This window comes from Crassostrea angulata, chromosome 6, assembly GCF_025612915.1.
Source record: "Crassostrea angulata isolate pt1a10 chromosome 6, ASM2561291v2, whole genome shotgun sequence".
Taxonomy (NCBI): domain Eukaryota; kingdom Metazoa; phylum Mollusca; class Bivalvia; order Ostreida; family Ostreidae; genus Magallana; species Magallana angulata.
The window spans coordinates 52920844-52944926 of record NC_069116.1 but is presented as its reverse complement, the minus strand read 5'-3'; the positions used below and the strand labels follow the sequence as shown (position 1 = coordinate 52944926).

General features: G+C 33.6%; 3 protein-coding genes across 4 annotated transcripts in view; 2 read left to right on the top strand and 1 right to left on the bottom strand.

Annotated features, from left to right (window-relative positions):
- The first annotated feature begins 392 nt into the window (after positions 1-392).
- LOC128190913 (retinol-binding protein 4-B-like) lies at positions 393-2108 on the top strand. The gene is made up of 2 exons (XM_052863158.1): positions 393-803; positions 1648-2108. The coding sequence occupies exons 1-2, from the start codon at positions 554-556 to the stop codon at positions 2001-2003; spliced, it is 606 nt and encodes a 201-aa protein (XP_052719118.1). The 5' UTR covers positions 393-553; the 3' UTR covers positions 2004-2108.
- A 1133-nt stretch (positions 2109-3241) lies between these two features.
- LOC128190912 (retinol-binding protein 4-like) lies at positions 3242-8918 on the bottom strand. The gene is made up of 2 exons (XM_052863157.1): positions 8624-8918; positions 3242-3644 (listed from the first exon to the last, which is right to left on the bottom strand). Exons 1-2 carry the CDS (start codon positions 8886-8888, stop codon positions 3259-3261), a joined length of 651 nt encoding a protein of 216 aa, XP_052719117.1. The 5' UTR covers positions 8889-8918; the 3' UTR covers positions 3242-3258.
- A 6419-nt stretch (positions 8919-15337) lies between these two features.
- LOC128188575 (uncharacterized) overlaps positions 15338-24083 on the top strand; it is a 28204-nt gene continuing 19458 nt past the window's right edge. The window contains exon 1 of one of the 2 annotated variants that reach the window (XM_052859716.1): positions 15338-15402. The gene's annotated coding sequence lies outside the window, so the exon portion shown is untranslated. Of the gene's footprint in view, positions 15403-18927; positions 19159-24083 lie in introns of those variants that run through there. The other variant, XM_052859718.1, reaches the window with a different exon arrangement.

Below are 24083 nucleotides of genomic sequence, written 5' to 3'. Positions count from 1 at the left end.
TAAATTAATGGTCACCACATATATTCCTTTAGAGATAACGCCATGGCACCACTCAAAATATACCACACTGATAACCGTGGTGTAATGGGGACCACGAAAAATTGCAAGACATCACATAGATACCATTGGTAGAAACTACACATACTTCAAAATAGCTAGAATGCTATAACGACTCGCCTTAATGATAAAAAATGCAATTAAACGTTCTAATTCACACCTCCATTGTTAAATTTAAAAATGTTTTATTTATTTACAGTGTTCCATTTATCATCGCATATACAAGATTAAGATAAGACTGTACATGATTTGTACATTTAACATCCTTGTCCTTATCAATTAATAATAAGCAAACACCTGTCTCGCCTGCGTTGATTAATGCAGCGTTCTGACAGAACAAACTGTCTTGGTATAAGCGTCATTCTACTACCTGCGCCTGTCCAAATGTTCTTAAGGTTAAACACGAATTTTAAAACTAAAAAAAAATCCGAGCAATTAGTTGCTATATAAGGAGAACCATTCTGTTAATCTTTATATAATCTACAGAACAACAAAGATGAAGTCCGGAGATTTCTTGGCTGTTGTGCTTTACCAATTAGGGATTTTAAGTTTCGTTTCCTTGTGTCAAATCAAAGTGGCCGACATTAAGGTGAAGGGGGATTTCGTCTTTGAGAATTTCACAACTTCAGCGTGGAAAACCGTCAAGTATAACAGTTTCACCCCCATAGAAGGAATCACCATTTACTCGACCTCGGATCAAAAGAGTCAGTTTGGACTGAAAGGAGACCAGCCATTTGTTTACAATGGTCAGTATGTCTGCCAAATTAACATTAATCTTCGCATAAACGTCTATTATTAAATTAATAATTTAAGAATATCTAATTTTGATGTCAATTGACTCATTGAAAATTAAATTTTTTTTCATGAAAAAACATAACCAACGACAAAAATTTAATTGACTAAGGTTTGAATTAATACTGTTTATTACTTAATCGATTAATTCATTTGTTTTTCTTGATTTTTATCAGTGTTTGTATTTATTTAAGCATTTAGCCATAAACTTGTGATAAACTTCATTTTTGTCGTGTCAATACAGTAAAGAATTTATGGTGGACATAATTTTCGCGGAACGATAAACCATTATAGCCTATCCCCTATGCTTTTGGCTTTAGTTTTGGAAAATATTATGGATAAATAAATATTCGTATTTTTTAAATCATGATCATTTTTGGTGAAACGTAATGCTTTCATGAACAGGGGAAAATTATAGCTGCAATTCAATCAATGAATAAAATAAATGTTGTAAAACGGATAAACAATATTTATAAAATAGTAAAGTAGTCACCGCGTCATTTGAAGCTGAAACTCATATTGCAAGTCAGTTGTCAGGTCGTTTTGTCGATTTGAACTTCATTTGCAGATTCAGATATGCAATAAATTTTTTGTCATATATCAAAATTTTACGATAAAGAAAGAGACCTGAGGACAACAACCATTTTATACATGCCATATTTCCAACAGAAAGACTTTCCGGGGGGGGGGGGGGGGATGTGGCTAATATGCACGTACATGTAACATCTGAACGTTGAACATGTACATTTTCCCATTTCTTTTAACCAACAAATATTGAAAGAATGTTGTTCGTTTCAGTTGCTCGCATTGGCATCACCCCTACAAGAAGCGTGTGTTACTCAGATACTGGGACAGTCGAGTTCCTGGATAACAATCAGGCCAAAATGTTCCTGAAATACCACAATAAGAAGACCGGACAGACACACCAACAAAACCAGTGGGTTCTGTACACAGACTACGACAATATGGCGGTAGTGTACGCCTGCCAGAAGGAGCAGACGGACGGCACGTGCCATGCGGACCACCGCTACATCTGGATACTGGCTAAAAAGAGTACCCTCACCCCAGAGGAGGAGGCCCGGGCCAATAGAATAGCGGCGTCCGTGTGTATCTCGGGCCTCAAGACTGTCGACCACAATCAGCCGTGTCCCTAATAGTGTCGCAAGGCCAACCATGTGTCAATAACATTCGTTTTTGTTCTTATTATTTGTGCTCATCTATCATTATATTATAATATATATATTACATTGAAAGAAGAACAGATCATTGCCTTTTTTGTTTTTTGTTTATGTCATCGAACTTATTACATGTATCACTTGAATCAAAGGTAACATCCTAACTAACAGAGGCAGGTCAATATCACTTATCCTTGGCTCACACTTAAATCAAAATTATACGTTCCAATACCAATGTGAAGATTTAACTTCACATTGGTATTGGAACGTATAAGATATATTATAAGTAACGTATAAGATTTAACTTCACATCGGTATCGGAACGTATAATTTTGATTTAAGTTTGAACCAAGGATAAGTTCAAAATATAATTCATGTTTAAACTAAAGTCTTGTATAGATATACATATACATAGCGCAGGCGCCAACTGCTCCTCGGAAAACGTTGATTAAAGCTGCTTGGTCCGATTTTTTTGTAATTAAAGTATCAAATTTTTTTTCATACCAATCATTTATCCTAGAAAGTTATGGACTTTCTCCTATTTACACCAGCAGAATCAGTTTCCTTTCAAAGTTAGAAATATTCAAAGTAAAAAAAATAATTTCTCTTTGGGCAAACGAAAAAACAAACCAAAATGCATCACGGGAATGTTTAGAAAAGGAAACCGCTTGGTTTCGTCCCCCGAATGATTGGGCTTATTCAACCCGCATGCTATGCATCCATTGTAAAGACAGCAGACTTTGGAAATATATGCGAACAAAAGGTACACATGTTTATTTGTAATTTGTCTGATCATTTCGACCTTAATTTAAAGCGATGTCAAATTCGTAATACAACCATACCTGTCTTGGCGTCAGGGGTTATATTAAACATGAGGCGAAATAACGCGGTACCTTTTAACGTCGTTTGTTTTGTTAGCAAATTTTGTACGTATTTTTCTTCATTGAAATTTGGCATAATTGACGGGTATAACTACTGCAATGTCTATTATTATACATATACTAAGCATAGCCATCGTTTAAAAGCGTGCATAAAATTTGATATAAAATCGGACCAAGCAGCTTTAAAAAAAATGTGTAAAGCATGAGCACCGGAAGTTATTGTAAACATATTGTATGTGCAAGTATAAGAAAGGAATGATCCTTTTTTATACATACATACAATATATTTACAATTACTTCCAGTGTCTATGTTTTAAAGATAAACAAAAGTACATACTCGGGGATAACAATGTTTATTTTTGATTATCTTCAAAAGGACATTGGGGTCCCATTGGTGACTCGATGTAGGCACCAGAGATGCACAGTCTCTCCATAAAGCCTCGAATTTGAGAGTCTGTGAGAGAAAACTGTGCACTGTCTTTGCGAAGAATCCAAAGATGGTCCTTATTCGGTGCGCACGCGCCGTTTGGCAGCTCGTGCTCGCATGTGTACCTGACAGCGTAATTGGCATAGTCCGTCTCTACAATGTGAGACCTGGTCAGGGCCCCCTGTCGTCGTCCCGTGGTCTGAATGAGGTCCATTACAGGCCGTGATCCTTGTTCCATATGGGTAGAAAAATCGACGTCCTCACACCGAGTGAAGTTGTGGCCATCTCTCAAAGTCACCGTCACCTGTCCAGCTAAAGAAAAAACATCATAAATGTATATAGCGTATTTCTTTTATCAAAATCAACAGTTTGAAAATACACTATTTCGTTACTTAATATGTAAAATTATAACTTTGCATATTCCACATTTGAACTTAATCGCGTTACATTTGTCATGTCTCGGATTGTTTCTTCCAGAACGGACAAAATACAAATGCTTTGAATAAAACTGGCCACGTGTTGCTTTTTTTATTTTGTCAATAATAATATATACTCGAAGAACTAAGAGATCCGAGGGGACAAGACATGTACTGAAAAACAGCTGTTGTAATTAACATCGAATACGAGTTTCCATGATAGATGGCGTTTTTCGGAGTTCACACAGTTGACTGGTGTAACGACGAAAAGTGACCCCCGCGGAATTTGTAAATTTTGTATTTACTCCCTACCAGTAAATTCAAACTTTACAACATGACATGTTGACCCAGGGGTAAATTTTCTACAGAAAAAATGACCAAGAGTCAGTATTTTATGACAAGTAAGGTCCTTTTTCTACAGTAGAAATTAAACCATTCCTGACCTGTAAATCTACGACCCCCACACGCTGAAAACTGACCCCCATAGAATTTTAACCTTGCTCATAACTACATAAAAAATTAAGAAATTAGAGGCGATACGTGTAACATTCATGTTTGGCGAGGGGCAGGGGGAGCAACGAATGCTAATGAAAGATTAGGCAGAACTAGGGATGCACCTCCCGTTTACATAAATAACATCAGTTTTCAAGCTGTCAAGTGTATCAGTATCATAAGACTCGCCATCCACGCAAGTTTGGTAAAGTTAGGACCAGTAATTACTAAGATATAATCATCAGAGGGCACCTGCTCCAACAACTTTAACCTGCTCCAAAAATCTTAACCTCATTCAGCATCCCAAACCTATGGCTTAGATTCAGCATTCAAGCCTATCGGGTGCATCAGTACCATAAGACACACCATTCATGCACGTTTGGTGAAGTTATGACCAGTAGTAACCTAGAAATGGCTATCAAAGGGCACCTGCATTAAACACTTTAACCTGCTCCAAAAACCTTAACCTCCTCCAGCATCTGAAATTCATGGCCCAGATTTAGCATCTAAGTCTTTTGAGCCCATACGTAGGTCCAGATGCATCATCCATGCAAAGATAGGACAAGTAGTAATTTAGATACAGGACCTGCAACAGAAACTTTAACCAGGTCCGGACGCCGACGCCGGGGGAATAGCATAAGCTCCCCCCGACTTCGTCTCACTGAGCTAACAAGGCACGATCATACATTGACTGCATTGTCGAACGCTGTTTACCTGACGGATGCATTTTTTTCTCAAATAAACTTTATTATAAATCAGATCCGTAACGAACAGTTGAGTACAGTGCAATACTGTAGAGGACCCCCGTTCCCGACTTTCAGTATGCAGAATGCAACACGTTGACGATGGCTTTACTTATCAACACACATACATGTGTCTTTTACTAATTAACAATTCTTATTTGTCAATGAGTCCTTTACTAATTTAATTAATCAAAATTATTAAGAGACACATGTATATCAAATTATCAATAGATACACTCAGTTAGAGGTCACTTTTTCAAGAATGATAATAAAACAACAGCTGTTGTTTCTACTTTTGGAAACTGCTGTAAACGAGTATGAATGCTTAGGTGGCAGGGGACAGTTTTTTTGATACAATTCATTGTAGCCAAGGGATGCATGTCTTCGGAACTCTGTAACTAGAATTTCCTCAGTTCCCATTCAGCACAAATACCTTTAATTCACTCTTTATAAGGCCAGTCACCAATTTCTGAAGAAAATTACTAGTCAAAACCTGTAAAATTCTCTACATACTGGTTTTTATGAGATTTTGACCCTTTCATATTTTGCTAATTTTTCATGATTTTTCAGCTTTTTAGACCTCCCCCAGCTAATTCCCTGCAGAGGGTTGACCTTCCGTACCGCGTGCATGTTGCACTATCACATGTCAGAAACTTACCAGTGTATAGTTTACAATGTCCCATCCACCTACTTTTCGTGTTATTTTACCTCCCGTCTGTAACTTGCAATTTCACTGTGTAAAGTCAGCACAACAGTCATAGCCGCAGGTTTCGCATTTTACTTCTGATTCTCATGTACCTAACATAAGGGGCCTACATATTGCATATCAATTTCAACAAGAGACACCCCTCTAACTAATGATAATCATTAAAAATCATTTCATGAATTTTAGCAACACTCATAAGCCTTCAAGTACAGCAACTCTCAATTTTACAAAAATATTGACGGGTACTTTATTCGAAACTGTCCCTTGCTACCTTAGGACATTTTGCATGGAAAATCCAAGGAAAGTATAAATTACATATCGCCGTATAAATTCCTAGGTTCAAATATCGTTCATAAATAGGGTGAATTCAGACTGTTTAAATTGATAAAATTTAGCCTTTTTCTGACATATAAGTGTATTATTTATACATACATGTATATGTCATTGAGAGCAGAGCTGATAAGATGTCCCTGTAGTTTGACAATGTAAAAATACGCTGTATTATCAACCATCCCCCCCCCCCAACCTTTTAAAAAAAAATTCTAGATTTGCCCCTATCTTAATAATCCATTATAAACATTCAGTTGTTTTCTATGGTACGTCTTTTTTCCGTTGCTAAGATGTAATGTTAGTGGAACATCTAATATTCAGTGTAATCCAATTCTCGAAATCTGACATACCTTTTCTTTTTTAATTTGAAAAATTAGACAGACTATGATAATGATGATAGGCAATAACGGGTGATCAGAAAGGCTTACTAAAGCTGAGTATGCCAACAAGCTGATACGGAAGAAAATTATATTTCCTATAATCTAAGTATCAAGCAGGCAATGTAATTTCCCAACCAATACCCCTATACTCGCCCTAAAGAAAATAATATAGAGTCAATATTCTACGGGATCATTTACCTACAACCCACTTCGGATAGGAATTCTACGATGTAATTCAAGTATTCTACTACCGAGTGGGTCATTTATCTATGTAGAAAAATGACCCCCAGTCAATACATGTACATGTATATACGGGAGTCTCTTTTCGTCGTTTCATCGGTACTTTGATCTTCAGCTTAGATACCCTAAAGACCTATATAAAATGCTCACAGATTTTAATGTTACAAAGGTAATTTTCTGGTACAATAATTTTCCTTAAAATTAAGTTTGTAAATTTTAAGTTTGATTCAACCAAAATAAACGGGGAATTCATTGAAATTTATACGTATATGGCGCTTTTTAAAATGAGTCTTCTCGTTATCAAACATACTTCTTATAATAAGAAATTCATGAAATTTTGACACAGTCAAACAGATAATATTACCAAATGATTCTATTAGTTCAATCAAATTTGACCTTTTTGTTTTCGCATAAAGGTCAGGTCAAGGTCACTACCTTTTTCCTCAACGTAGAGGATGATAAAAACAAGTGTAGCTCTTTGTAGTTCTGTACAAATTTGTTTAAAATCTAAAGATTCTATTCTTCAATGAGATGATAGAATATCAGAATGTCTATCAGCTTATACTACTAAATTGGAATAAATATGTACTAAAATTGATATTGCTTAGACCGCTTTTCCTCCAATTTTCTTAAATTTTGAGGAAATTTTGATTGTTTTTTTATGCTTCCAATAATAAAAAATTTCTTATTTTTATGTACGTATTATGAAGACTTTATATAAAGATATAAATTGACAGAAAAGCTAATATATTGACCATTTAATAAGACAGATCGAAGACTGATTTTAGTGATTTTTTCACACAGATCAATTATAGAATGGGCGCTTTATAAAGCTTATAAAAATGTAATTTGATAGGCAAATCATATTTTAAAAACATATTTTGAAACCAAAATATCATATCATTAGTTAACATTAGTAAAAAATCCAACATTTAATGTTATTGATTTTAAAATGCTAAAACAGACTCATTAATCTGCAGCAATTCTGAATTGCGAAACATGTGATATTTTCCTACGCCAATATTACGCCAAAAATATAGTCCTTGTTAGATTCTAAACATTGATTACTTTTTCTATGCCAAGTTATATGATAGTAAAAAAGAAAGAAAAATATACTATTTTAATTTCCTTTCATCTTGATTTAATGAACAATTAATCAAATTTACGTTTGACAAGTCAAAAACCCAGAAAAGACTCCCTTCCTTAACCGGAAATAGTTGTACTCAATCGGTACTTTCCCAGGATGGCTGTTTACTTACGGTTATTTATGTTATTTAAAGGTATTGCTCATATTCATGAAGTAAAAACACTTTTGCTTTCTAAGCATTATAGTCGTTTTTCCCCCAAAAATACGAAACCAAATAGAATACTTAATATATACGTATTAAAGAGTTTTCTAAAGCATGTAATTACAGTAAACCCCTGTCTCTATCCCAAATGAACTGTACTTCTTTCGCGGAGTTAACGCACGTTTTACCATTATTTGTTTGTAAAATTCTAAAAATATTCCTTTTAAATTGTTTTAAATTCCTTTAAAACCGTTTCAAGTTATATTACACACAGAAAAGGTTTATGTTTATCTTTGTCCTGAAGCATAAAAAACATGAATTTTTCCCTTTATTTCCGGAAGATTTACTAATCACGTTTTCTAATTATCCTGGGAGTAACAATTTGTATTCCAAATAGTACATATAGCTATTCTTGTACATCAATACATGTGCTACACAGAGGTTTAAAATCATGTTTATCCATATTTAAATATGATCTTCTATGCTTAAAACATGTTTTTTCTATGTCATTTATCTCTTTTTATGATCCATGAAAAGGCCCCATTGTTTAATAAAAAGAGAGTTTTTACATTTAAAATTTCAAGTATAATTAAGGAACATGTCTGAACCTTAATGATTAAACATTCAAATACAATCAAGAAAAAAACTTTATATAACCGTAAAACTTTAAAACGATTCAACAAAAATGCCCTTACTGCTTCTGATTGTCCCCCTTCCATCTTCTCCCAGTGCATACAGAGATTTGACGTATCGCGTGGTGATTTTCGCAATCCTTGGGGGTAGGCGAGTAACGGGTCGCATCATTCGGTTGTACCCCGCCAGGTGCCACAACCCGCTAAACTGTTCTGGGACAAAGTTGGTCTGCACTTCAAAATCATTGATAACGCATGTCCCCTGCGCCAGGACTGGTAGCAAGAAACCAAGAGCGGACAGGTAGAGGAAGAGTAGGGACTGTGTCATTTTGAATGCTGAGTGAGAAAATGAGAAAGTGAGAGGGAGTCTGAGTGTAAAAAAGTTAAGGCCGAGATTCAGCTTTAGATCAAGGCGGGGTTTATCGCAGTCAGATCGAGTCAAGAGAGTTCAATTTTTTATCCCCGCGCTGTTGATAGAAGACGATAAATATTTATCGTAAATCAGATCGTGTTTATGATATGTTTGGAAAATAAAGTAATCATGTTGTATGCGCATGGAACCAAGGTCAGGAACAAGGAGACTTATATCAATATACAGTGACCAAATGCAACGTGTTTCTTTATACCAGTGCTTATTTATCGATCAAAATTGTTGCATGGTGCGAAAAGGTGAAATATTTAAAAAAGAAACTTAATATGAAAATTTGCTCAACTTTTTCTAAACTCTCTGTGTGTCAAAATATTACACACGCGTATTGAATGTTTCGATTTCATGAAATTATTCAATGTTCATTTTTCTAACACTACTGGTTATATAAATTAAAGTCCTGCCCCGCCGTCACCAACTTTCCTTACGTCAAAAACTCGGCTTCAAATCTGAGGTTTGACCTCAAATTTATGCACTTTTCATTAAAGGATCTAAGTTGAGGAATGAGTTAGACGGTGGAACTGGTTGCATACATTTTCTGCCCCCTACATGCAATATAAATTTTGACGTTAACATGCATGATATGTCGACATACAAGTTACAAATCATCTGAGGGAATCAGATTTTTATATGGGTAAAATCCCTAAGAATCATTTTAACAAGACCTTGCACTTTCGGTAAAACGTAACTAACTGCTCAGTAGCTATTACTAGTAATTTCTTGCATCAAAACAATTTAATTAAAAATAATGCAATTAAGTCTCAAGTAAATTATGCATTGATTGCATAGTCATAGCTAAAAATCAAAGTACTGAAGAACTGGTGGGAGTTGATTTTGTTGATGTTTATTTATTTTAAAATCACTGATATGTTATTTTGCATGACAAGTACATGTAGTTTCTAATTTGAATTACGCACATTTTTATAAATTAATTTTTGTACTTTTTTGACAAGAGTGTCGAGAAACCCCCATATGAATCATGTTAAATAATATATAAGGATAAAATTAATTTAATCAACCTATGAATAAGTAATAGAAATATTTCTTGAAAATTGCATGGATCCAAGCAATATTGAATTCTAGTCTCGTTCAATCAAACGCTCGGCTGACACCGTAAATCTCCGACAAGGATTTACGGAGACAGCCGAGCGTCGAGTTGAACGAGACCATTTTGAACTCTGGCGTAGGAATACATACGACTACAAAAAATATTCAAATTGTTCGTACCATTTAAAATCTGACTATTTTCAAGGTATTTATAAATAAGTTTCCTTGGAAAACAATGCTTTAGCATACATTACATCGAATTTATCAATTATTTTCAAGAACTAAGTCTTGTCAGCAGCGTTGATTTGTGCTGAGGTCCAAACACTGTTTCACTTTCGGTTTGTCTGAGTAACTGCATAGGAGAGTTGATTAAAATCAACTTCCAAAAAAAACCCCAGAAAATCTTGTTGACTTGAAAGACGCATGGCCGAGTGGCCGACAATGAAATAGACAGGCCTACGTCACAAACAACTACCCAAAGCCCAAGCTCTTGTTAACATGGTTCTACTAACGCCCGTATATGTCAGATACGGGCTCCGTATCTGTCAGATCCGGGCTTTAGTAACTGATTTCACATATAAAGATACCATTCTACATCAAAGATGCAAAATGCAACAAAATTATGACATCATGTATGCAACTTATGTGTGTTGACATGCAAGATAATTAATTAGCAGACCTGCAACATAGTTATGGCCACATGATAGTTAATCAAGTAGAAATTAAGTAGACGTGCGAGTTATTCATGTCGACTTGCGACTAATTTATGTGAACATGCAAGTTAATTTTGTTTACATGCAAGATATTTATGTCAATATGCGAGATAATTATGTCAACATACAACTTGAATATATTTATGTCAATAACTTACTTGCATGTTCACATGAATAAGTCACATGTCAACATGATTAACTCGCATGTTGACATAAATAAGTTGCATATGGGCATAGGATTTGACAATTATGATTATAGAAAACATAAAAAGCGAAGTACAGTGCGATACTATGCGGTAGGACTTGCTTCCACAGTCACAGTTCTTTTTGTCCTACCGCATGAATGTATGAGGGGCAGGTCGGCCTCTAGGACATTTTATTCTGATAATGTTTACAACGTACATTTTTTATTTCATATTTTACAATTCAGATCTTTTCAAAAAGCATTTTAAGTATGCAATAATCAATTTGACATTTTGAGGTAGCTTATAAACAAGGAAAAAGCTTGCAAGCGATGACCTTAAAAATAAAATAAGGCATTCATTTGTGATATTTTCTTCTATTGTTTTACATTTCATTTTGTATTTAAAATTTTTACATGCAATGAAGGATACTACTATGTTTCCAAGCAATATTTACTTCAAGTATAGCAGAGACTTTTTTCAGATATTTTCTACAAGTATACAATCGAAAACATATGTTATGTATTTTCAATACGTACAATTTATCAATATTTTTATTCCACTTGCTAAGGTATAGATTATTTGGCAACAGATTGTGCAATAATTTAAAATTTAAATTCAGCAATACTTTTTCATTAAAATTTTTACAATTTTTTTTATCATATTGTCTTCGCCAACACAGAGAGATTAAGTCGCTAAATTCGTTTTCCCTTTTACTCTCCATGATAGGTTTTTTGGGATTTGTCATCAAGTGGGATTTTGTAGAAGAAGCCAGATTTCGTTTTACTGATATCGTTTATTTCTCCTTGTAATTTAAATTGAAAATCGTTTCGATAGTTATATCTCTCCTCATGCATGTATCATTTTCTATTTTAGAATGAAAAACGTTTTTCATTGTTAAATATTCACAAAGATAATTTCCTTTTGACTATAATATAATAGCTATTTCACTGATTGATTTAAAACCATTATCATTCACAAGGTCTTTCACATAATGGAAGTCGCTTTCGTACCAGTTCTGAAAATATAAAGTTTTTCCCTTGTATTTAAAGTATACGTTAAACCAAATTTTCTGTCGTTCGTAATATTTTGTCAATAGTGTCAACGTTATTTGGAAATGCAGTTAATACCTCTTTGTATAATTGTTGTTGAAGTCCTTTCAGACTATTAAAATCAGAAATGTTTGTTAGATTTGATTCTAAAATGTAGTCAATTTTCATCTTATGATATGCTAACCACGTATTTAAAAATTTACTTAAATTGCTCATTTTTTATAAAAGTTTTTTATATCCAAGCTGCTTTAGTAGCTTTAATTTTTATTTCTGGGTCAATTATTCCTATAACCCCCTCTTTAATTTCTCGAATTAATGTGGGCCTCTTGATGCGTTCACGTTTGCCCCATAAAAATGAAAAAAAAATAGCTTATTTAATTTTTTTTATGTAATCATTGCCCGTATTTTCTTAAACCTTTGCAATGAAAATGATTTTTGATGGAATACGAGTGTTGTCCAAAAAGTTCGTGGATTTTTTGTCATTTTAAATGGGTTTATTTATACATATTGTATATCAAAATCTTAGTCATTAAATGTCAAATCAAACTAAAGTGGTTTTGAATGTTTTTCATAGTAATAATGTAAAATTTCAATGCATTAAAGGGTCGCGGAAAGTACGCACGGCCCACTGTAGAAATTGTCCAATCTTTGTAATTGAGTTTTTAATTAGATATGAATTTTTACAGTCTTTATAAAACATTTCAAAACTTCATAATCTTTTATTGTGATGAAGTCTGTATGGTGTACGCCATTTTCATACGTCGTTTGAAAATATTTTCAAACCAGCAGAGGACTTTTAAAAGATATAACGGCAAGAATATATCTTTAAAAAAGCGAAGTCATCTGACCGCACGGAACAGCGCGCCATCATAAAATCGTGTCGATTGAGGTATAAATAAAACACCGATAGAAACAAAACAAACGATTGAGGGAACAGGAAAAACATCAAAATAGTTCGAGTTTACTTATCCACAGGTGGCACAAGTGATATTTTAATGGAATATATGCGAATGTACTCTCTGACCAAACGGTGAATGCGGCATATTACTCTCTAGTAGACCCAGGACTACGACGTTATAGTAACGTCGTTATAACTCAACGTCAGACTGGGCCGTGCGGCCTGTAAAGGCAATGTATATACATTGATAACTCCATTACAAAATGTACATTGCTCTAATTTTTATACATATACATTATTATACTCTATATTACAAAATTATAATACTTTCCTGATAATGGCGCTGTTATTTTGAATAAAATTTCACGTGTCCACGAACTTTTTGGACAATCTTCGTAAGCAAGAATACAGTTTGACATTTTCCAAAGATAGTTTTCGACATCTCAATGAATCCATAATCTTTTCAAATTTCATTAATTTACATAATCCAATTTTTTTCCTTACATATATTTCTGTTCAGTCCAACATATATGCCTAAGCATTTTAATGTATCTTTTTATTTATTTTTATCTGGCATACGTGTGTTTGGTGATCTAATCTCTCCTTATGAGGTCCTAAAATGATGCATTCGGTTTTCGTCATATTTGAATTTGAGTCCGATGTTTAGCGCATTTTCCAATGACAGTTGATCTTCCAATGGAAATATACTATCATCTGCATGTTGTATACATTTGATTTCTTTTTCTAAAGAATCAATTTTGAAACTTTTTATATCTCTACAATTATTTTTTTTTATAGATTCAATACTTCCATTACGAATAGAAATAATAAGGCTGACACTGGACAACCTTGTTTTATTCCACATTTCATCTACATTGACAGCCAGCCATTTTTATTTTCACATAAAAAGATGGGTTTTTGTAAAGTACTTGTATCCATTTTATAAAGATTGGTCCGAAATTGAATTTTTGTATTGTTATGAATAGGAAATCCCATTCAACCGAATCGAAGGCTTTATGAAAATCAGCAAAAAGTAATATGGCATCTTTGTTCTTATTTTCACAGTTTTCTAGAATATTTAAAATAAGTCTAGAATTTTTACCTATAAATCTACCTTTAACAAACCCTGTTTGGTTTTCAGTTATAATATCATCCATTACTTTTTGTAGTCTTTTAGCAAAAAAAAAAAAAAAAAAATTAAAAACAAAAACAAAAACAGCTATGATTTTGTAATCTATACTACATTGTAGTTAAGCTGATAGGTCTGTAGTTTTCTTGTTCTTCTAGAGATCCTTTTTTATATATCAGTGATAAAATTGAGCAGTTTTGTGTTGTGAAAAGTTCACCTTCTTTGAAAGAATATATAAGAGATTTGTAAAAATATGTATTTAAGTGTTTCCAAAACATTTTGTAAAATTCTACTGTTATTTAAAAAATCATTCATTGTTTTAATATAATTTGCATCATGTAAAACAGATACATTTAATTTCCAAAATCTTTTCCCTCTAGTGTTACACGATATTCTAAACTTAAAAACTATTAACAGGTGATTACTATCACACCACGTTAGACCTTTTTTGCTGGGCTTTAATTCCGATCACATATCATATAAATCAAAGCTTTGTATCATTTCCCTAACTATTTTCCCACCTTTTTTTTTTTATCATTTTCATTTTGTACATTAATTACAATTTTTAAAGAAGTTAATTCGCAGATTTCTGAGTTTGGGGCGTATACATATACTACAGTAATAATATTGGTCATGCTCCATGATCATTACTTAAATTCGACTACCGGCAGATCTATGTAAATTTAGAGTTTTAAAGGCAAATTATTTATGAAAAAATATTGTCACTCCTTCCACTATGTGAAGTTTCAAAAAAATTATGAAAAACAGAATCATGCCATCTTAAATCATAAAATTTTAATACTCTGTTTTTTTATCAATAAAATGTGTTTCTTGTAAGAACATAATATCACTTTTTGACTGTTTAACCAATCATATAGAATAATCATTTCATATCATAGCTATTTAAAACCCTCTACAGTTCAGAGATGAAAACTTAGTACATGCCATATTCTACATCTTTAGCCTATTAATTATCTTGCATGCTGACATCAATATCTTACATGATAATATCTATAACTTGCATGTTCAAGTCGCATGTCCACCTACATGTTTCTAAGTTGCATCTTGCATCAATGATTTGTCAGATACCTTGATACAGAGTAAGTGATTTTACCCATATAAAAATCAGGTTCTCTATAAAGATTAGCAACTTGCGTGTAAACATAATTATCTTGCATGTTGGCATAATTTTCTTGCATGTTGACATCATTTATCTTGCATGTAGGGAGCAGAAATATATGCCACCGTAGTCAAACGATGGAGGGCGAACCCTTTTTTATCCGGATTTTCACACTATCGGTTTTATCATTTACTACATTAGTGTCACTTCCAATGTGAAAGTTGATTTTGGACGGACCGTGTGAGAAGCACTGCATGCTTATAGCCAACTAACGGTATGTACACCTGTAATGATTGTCATTAAAATATACAATTGTTGCGTTTACACTGGCGAATACTAACAGTGCGTCACGTTACGCTTGTCGCAGCCCACCCTACTGTAAAAATTAGCTGCAATAGTGTAGCCCTCTCTAATGTTTACCCCCCCCCCCCGGCCAAAAAAATGAAAATAAAAATCGGGAGAGAGAGATACATTATTGCAGCTATATAAAAATGTATTCATATCACAGCTATTTATACAAATTATTCTTATAGTATTTATCTAGTTACAACTATATCAGTCTGTCCAACTGTCTTACTTCACTGATGGCAAGATATAGTCTGTCCCAAATGTCCCGAGATATTTTGGACAGGCTATAAACAGTAAAAGTCTACTCGTTCAAAAAAAAAAAGTTTCCGAACTGTCATGATCAAGCCGTAACATGTCAGTGGGCTTTTAAAGTTTTAACTTTTTAAAATGTGATTTTATGACATCAATAACCAATAGGTTAATTGCTAACATTTTTTTTCAGTATTGTTAATTATGCATTAAGATATAGAAAAAACTGTGATGTTCTCACATTTTCGAGGCAGTCGTGGATTATTTTTACTAAGAATTTGTCTACTGTATGAGCCTTATAGTAAAACTAAAATTACTTAATAATTTTTGAGACAACCCCCTAAGAATTGGGGGCTACATATTTGTCTCAATAAGAGTCCACCTTGACCCTTCCAGAGTACCAGTCCAACACCTGTGGGGTGAAGTTCTAGAAACAATCTTACTCGCTAGAGAGTACCCAGGTCCAAAGACTGTGAACGTTAAATGTAACAGAGACAAATATTGTGTCTGCAGGGGCTTAAACCCAGATCCTCTTGCATTCAAATCCAGCACTCTATCATTCAACTTTATATCGGTATTTTGATGAATTGTTTGTAATCTACACTAGTCAAATGGAAATGGACAGAAGACTTTCATAAAGAGATGATGTTATGGTGATATAGCATTTATGTAGTTTAATATGATGTCGCCTTAATCAGTGACATCATGTTAATAAACAGATTTTGTAGAATGTCAGAGATCATTGGCATTAACATATCGGTCAATAATTAATTTAAACTGATAATTTGCAGTACATATACATAATTATGCAAAAAGTGTGAAAAATGATTGATTTTAATCAAAATGTCTGGTCCAGAATAATTACTATAACACCGACAGACCAAAATCAATGCCCGATAAATGTTGTTTTACCCCAATTGATCTGTCCAAACAAAATTTTCATTCCTTGAAAGGACAATTTCCTTCTATTGATGCTGTCAATGAATTGCTGGCCAATATTGGTAGTTTATCACCTGTCTTGTTTCTAGCATCAGAGGTGTGTTGTTGTGTATTGGCACAAGAGAGATTGATTAATCTCTGGGCTTTCTCTGCTGCCATTGATTGTCTGTGGGAGGCTTATGCTCTGTGCTTTCAGACACTGAGACCGTTTTTGTATTTGCTGCCTACTTATTGTCGGAGATTGGCTGCATCATTGAAACACATGACGTTAAAGAAGAAGTGAACGTCATGTTTTTGTGCAGACCATGTATGAAAAAAATAAATGACTCCGTTAAACTCCTTTTATTAGTGATCATAGCTACTCCACATTATTGAACTGCTTGTGGAGCTTTATTAGTTCAAAAAATCAATAGTCAAATTAGCAAGCTACTCAAATCATTAATCATTTAATTCTTTTGAATATAAAGTGCAAAAAGATGTTTTCATTTTTATCTCCCAGAGGTTGTCGTAATGACATATTGGTGCATTATGATAATTTTTCTGCACACAATGTTGCAGTTTTGGGATTAAAAGTCATTGTTTAAGGAAACAAGCATTCATTATTTGGGTTCATTTTTATTCCTTAAATGATCATTGATTGCCCTGTAATTTATCATTTGGCAAATTGCATGAGCATTATGTACTTTTAAGCAAGATAATGGAGTACGTTTGATAGCTGGTGCTGTTTATTTCGCACAATGACATGAAAACAACATGCATAAGGTGAAAAGAGCTTTGTGAATTTAGAGTTCAAGAATTATGTAATTTGTACTTCAAGATAAACCCTTTTTGTAGAATTTCTAAAATAAACGTTATGAATGCAAAGCCTGGAATAACATTTGTTTTAAATCTTATTGAATATACATAGTAAATTGTGTAAAAAATGAAAAAAATAAATTAAAATATTAGTCCTTTAAAATGTATTTGTTTGAATAATTATTTGGTAAGATTGAATGCAATAATTATGCTTTCCAAATATACACGTTTGTGGGAACTTTTTGTGGGTTTAATTTTTTTCTTGATAATCAGGTACATTTGTTTAAATATTTGTAGAGAATGTTACCTAGGAAATCCATGTCAAAGCATATAAAAAGAGCTGTTGTAATCTACAGACTGATCCCAACCTTAAACAGGTTCATCAGTCATCTTCAATGCACTTAAAATATCAAGTTACCATTCCAATTGTGCTTCTAATCAAACATAAAACCTACAAATAAACAAATAAGATTGGAGTGTTGATGATGCTTAGAGATGTATTATGGATAAAACTTGAAATTATGAAAGTCTTAAAAGGAATCCATCAAGAGATACCATGTGTATAAAACATCAGGATCTTAATGGTGTGAATTATTAATGGACGGAAAGCATCTGAATGTCCTCTGTAGAGATTCTTTGTACAGAGGTGCAATGTTCCGTAGACATGCAATGTAAATTGGAATGGAAAACGCTTGACCTTTCTAAAATTTATTGATTTACATTCATGATTGCTTTGGTTTAGTCAGTTTTACTTGATAGACTGTATTGGTTTTTGTGGTGGTTTTTTGTAGAAGTATACGAGTGACAGAGTAGGTTTTTGATATAGTAAACCTTGCTCAGCTTGCCGTCCTCTCCATTGAAACAGAATGCTCTGTTCTGTCATAATACCTAGATGTGTACGCCATCGTAATTCTAGCTTTGTCTAAAGACACCAGCGTTTATGTTACCTCATAATTAGTACATGTTCATGCATACCAGGTAACTTGAGCATGAAGTAATTCATTGATTTTATGAAATGAAACGAATAACAAAACTGTTAACTGTGTAATGAGTTTTTAATAATCAAGCTTGGAATATAATTCCAAATCTGAACTTTTATGTAGAACAGAAATGATTTTTCAAATAATTCCTTTTAGCCCTAAATATTAATTCCACATACCCAGTACATGTACATGTAGCTGTGGCTCTGTGGCATCCAGTTCTCTTTCATAGTTGGATAATTTGGTATGGATTTGTTTCCTTCTGTTTTTGTTTAAAATAACTGGTTTTGGATAATAATTTCAGTGTTTAATTATAATAAAATTTAGAGATTAAAGGATTATGATGATATATTTATTTTGGTGTGACCGAGAAAAAGTCAAAATGCAACTGCATGATTTTTTTGGTTTATAAGTCATTTTAAAAGCTCATTAAGTATTTGACATGTTATAACTTGAATTTTGAACAGTTTGAAGGAGTATCAAGACATTCATGAGTTTGAATGGATTGGTCCATTAGGATACCGAGTTCCATCAGCCCAAGACTTGTGCTATATGTACAGGCTGTTGTATTGATTAATGGGAAGGGAGCAGAGAATACACTCTCGTCATCTCCAAAATCATCAATACTGCTTTAACTCCCAGACCGTGTAAAGTATATCATATACTGATTGATAAAAAAGCTCGTTAGCTGATTGGGAATTTTAATTTCTCCTTTTACTGTAAGTATTGGACTCTATGTAGCCCTGTTACCTGTCTGTCTGTTTGTGGTTTTGATTTGTTTGATATATTTTACATTGCCGGTACTTGCCTTAAGTTTGAAGGTCAAGTGATTGCAGTATTAGGCATGCTGGGAGATGTTTGAATTAATCATGGGATGTGAGCCTTCTTATGGTGATGTGCCTTAATAAGAGGATGAAATTGGTTCTAACTGTTATGCTTTATATTGTCATATGCGGAATTGATCAGTAATCAGTGTTTAATCTGATTAATTCAATACAGATGAGCAAAAACAAGCAGAGTTTGCTGGTAAAATAACTGTTGATACTGCCATGTATATACTAGATCGACTACTTGTTTATTTTCTTAATTAAGATAAGTTTTATTGTTTCATTATTTATATGTTCTGTATGTTTTGTATGTTCTTTTTCATAAGGCTGTCCAAAGTTAATTCTATGATTAAGGTGGTATGGGTCACTTTCATCTTGTGACATACTATTTATCGAAATAAACAATCAAATCAAGTGTTATTATGTAAATAGTTTCTTTCATCGAATTGTCACGAACAGTGTAGTGCAGTGGGTTAGAGGGTTCACTATGAATATGTAAGTCATGAGTTCAAATCCCACTGGTTTTTGAAAAAATTTTGCCTTTCCAAAATTTTTATAACATATTTTTTGGTTAAAAAATTGTAAATTTTGAAATTGTTTTTTAATTATAATGGATAAACATTGCATTCAAAATTTTTGTTTTATATTTGCATAAAAATTGGTTTAAAAAAAAATGAAGAAAATGAAGACAAAGTCTGTCATTTCTTATTGCAGTGTTTTAACATTATTGTTTAATTTCAGCCGGTATTAAAGATATATTTTGACACACTCAAGTTTGCTTATATGCTGTAGTTGTCTATAAGTATCTATGCATTAACATCATTTACATCTTCCAACCTACATTATTATTTGCCGATACTGCTGTATGTTGATGTATATATGTTGTTATAGTTATGTTTTAGTTGTCATATATTGCATTGTATGGTAGAATGGTTAGATACTGTTGTGTGGTGAATTTATTTGTTGCTTTAGATACTGGTGGATGGAGGAATAGTAGTAGTTGCTATAGATACCAATAAGAGATGGAATTGTTATAGTTGTTATTCATAATGGTGTATGGTGAACATTTTTGCTTTATACTGGTCTAGTGTATAGTGGAATGGTTAGTTTAAATAGATACTGGTGGAATGGTTAGAATCTATAGATACTGGTGTGTGTTGTAATGGTTGGTTTCTATAGATAATGGTGTGGATTGGAATGGTTAGATTCTATAGATACTGGTGTTTGTTGGAATGGTTAGTTTCTATAGATACTGGTGTGTGTTGTAATGGTTAGTTTCTATAGATACTGGTGTGTGTTGGAAAGGTTAGTTTCTATCGATACTGGTGTGGATTGGAATGGTAAGATTCTATAGATACTGGTGTGGGTTGGAATGGTTAGATTCTATAGATACTGGTGTGTGTTGGAAAGGTTAGTTTCTATAGATACTGGTGTTTGTTGGAATGGTTAGTTTCTATAGATACTGGTGTTTGTTGGAATGGTTAGTTTCTATAGATACTGGTGTGTGTTGTAATGGTTAGTTTCTATAGATACTGGTGTGGGTTGGAATGGTTAGTTTCTATAGATACTGGCATGTGTTTAAATGGTTAAATTTTATAGATACTTGTGTGTGTTGGAATGGTTAGTTTCTATAGATTCTGGTGTGTGTTTGAATAGTTAGTTTCTATAGATACTGGTGTGTGTTGGATTGGTTAGATTCTATAGATGCTGGTGTGTGTTGGAATGGTTAGTTTCTATAGATACTGGTGTGTGTTTGAATGGATAGTTTATATAGATACTGGTGTGTTGGAATGGTTAGATTCTATAAATACTGGTGTTTGTTGGAATGGTTAGTTTCTATAGATACTGGTGTGTGTTGGAATGGTTAGTTTCTATAGATACCGGTGTGTGTTTGAATGGCTACATGTAGTTTCTATAGATACTGGTGTGTGTTTGAATGGCTAGTTTCTATAGATACTGGTGTGTTGGAATGGTTAGTTTCTATAAATACTGGTGTTTGTTGGAATGGTTAGTTTCTATAGATAATGGTGTGTGTTGGAATGGTTAGTTTCTATAGATACCGGTGTGTGTTTGAATGGTTAGTTTCTATAGATACTGGTGTGGGTTGGATTGGTTAGATTCTATAGATGCTGGTGTGTGTTTGAATGGTTAGTTTCTATAGATACTGGTGTGGGTTGGATTGGTTAGATTCTATAGATACTGGTGTGTGTTGGAATGGTTAGTTTCTATAGATACTGGTGTGTGTTGAAAAGGTTAGTTTCTATAGATACTGGTGTGGGTTGGAATGGTTAGGTGCTATAGATACTGGTGTGTGTTGGAATGGTTAGTTTCTATAGATACTGATGTGTGTTTGAATGGTTAGTATCTATAGATACTGATGTGTGTTGGATTCTTAAGTTTCTATAGATACCGGTGTGTGTTAGAATGGTTAGTTTCTATAGATACTGGTGTGGGTTGGATTGGTTAGATTCTATAGATACTGGTGTGTGTTGGAATGGTTAGTTTCTATAGATACTGGTGTGTGTTGAAAAGGTTAGTTTCTATAGATACTGGTGTGGGTTGGAATGGTTAGTTTCTATAGATACTGGTGTTTGTTGGAATGGTTAGTTTCTATAGATACTGCTGTGTGTTTGAATGGTAAGTTTCCATAGATACTGGTATTTGTTGGAATGGTTAGGTGCTATAGATACTGGTGTGTGTTGGAATGGTTAGTTTCTATAGATACTGATGTGTGTTTGAATGGTTAGTATCTATAGATACTGATGTGTGTTGGATTCTTAGGTTTCTATAGATCCTTGTGTGTGTTTGAATGGTTAGTTTCTATAGATACTGATGTGTGTTGGAATGGTTAGTTTCTATAGATACTGGTGTTTGTTGGAATGGTTAGTTTCTATAGATACTGGTGTTTGTTGGAATGGTTAGTTTCTATAGATACTGGTGTTTGTTGAAATTGTTAGTTTCTATAGATACTGGTGTGTGTTGGAATGGTTAGTTTCTATAGATACTGGTGTTTGTTGGAATGGTTAGTTTCTATAGATACTGGTGTGTGTTTGAATGGTTAGTTTCTATAGATACTGCTGTGTGTTTGAATGGTAAGTTTCCATAGATACTGGTATTTGTTGGAATGGTTAGGTGCTATAGATACTGGTGTGTGTTGGAATGGTTAGTTTCTATAGATACTGATGTGTGTTTGAATGGTTAGTATCTATAGATACTGATGTGTGTTGGATTCTTAAGTTTCTATAGATACTGGTGTGTGTTGGAATGGTTAGTTTCTATAGATACTGGTGTTTGTTGGAATGGTTAGTTTCTATAGATACTGGTGTTTGTTGAAATGGTTAGTTTCTATAGATACTGGTGTGTGTTGGAAAGGTTAGTTTCTATAGATACTGATGTGTGTTTGAATGGTTAGTATCTATAGATACTGATGTGTGTTGGATTCTTAAGTTTCTATAGATACTGGTGTGGATTGGAATGGTTAGTTTCTATAGATATTGGTGTGTGTTGGAAAGGTTAGTTTCTATAGATACTGGTGTGTGTTGTAATGGTTAGTTTCTATAGATACTAGCTGCAGGACTGTAGCTCCCGGTCTGAAAAAATTCGGATGGACGACCTGGGAGCTACAGTGCCTCCCATAGTAAAAAACTGCAATTTACTGCGCACAAAAAAATGCGCTAGGTTTGGACTGATTAATCTCATTTACGATCACATTCTGTACAAATATTTAATCCCAAAAAATTCCTCGGACAATTTACTAAAGATATTGTCACTTCACTTGCCTCTGATCTTCTTTTAAACACCATCCCCAGCCCTGTCAATTAAAGTGGTGCAAGTTTGTTTACATTTAAAAATGGCGACTCTCGATCTCGATGTAAATTAACATACGTCATTTTCCGAGGTTGGTTATCATGTTTAAGAGAAAGTCTGAGGCAAGTAAAGTGGCGATATCAGTAGTAAATTTGCTGAAGAATTTAATGGTTCTAATTAATTTTGCAGAATTCGTGTGAAAATAAGGTTAATAAGTCCAAAACTAGCGCAATTTTTTGTGCGCCGTAAATTGCAGTTTTTTACTATGGGAGGCACTGTAGCTCCCAGGTCGTCCATCCGAATTTTTTCAGACCGGGAGCTACAGTCCTGCAGCTATATAGATACTGGTGTGTGTTGGAAAGGTTAGTTTCTATAGATACTGGTGTTTTTTGGAATGGTTAGTTTCTATAGATTCTGGTGTTTGTTGAAATGGATAGTTTCTTTAGATACTGGTGTGGATTGGAATGGTTAGTTGCTATAGATACTGGTGTGTGTTGGAATGGTTAGTATCTATAGATACTGATGTGTGTTGGAATCTTTAGTTGCTATAGATATGGTGTGTCTTGGAATGGTTAGTTTCTATAGATACTGGTGTGTGTTGGAATGGTTAGTTGCTATAGATACTGATATGTGTTGGAATCTTAAGTTTCTATAGATACTGGTGTGTTGGAATGGTTAGTTTCTATAGATACTGGTGTGTTTGAATGGTTAGTTGCTATAGATACTGGTGTGGGTTGCCTGGTTATCATACTTGCATAAAGTACCAGTCGAAAGTTGCTATTGATACCCTATTGCATGGTAGAATTGTAAATTGCTATGAATACTTTTTTGTGTATGGTTGGATAGAATGAAAAGCTGAAACATTATACATTTACAATAGATTTATTTGTATTGTAGAATGGTGCGTGATTTATTATAGAAATTGAAGTAGGATGGAATTGTTAGTTGCTATTGAAGGGGAAAATGCTACAAATATTGAACTAGTTGTATAATGGAATGGTTATATAATA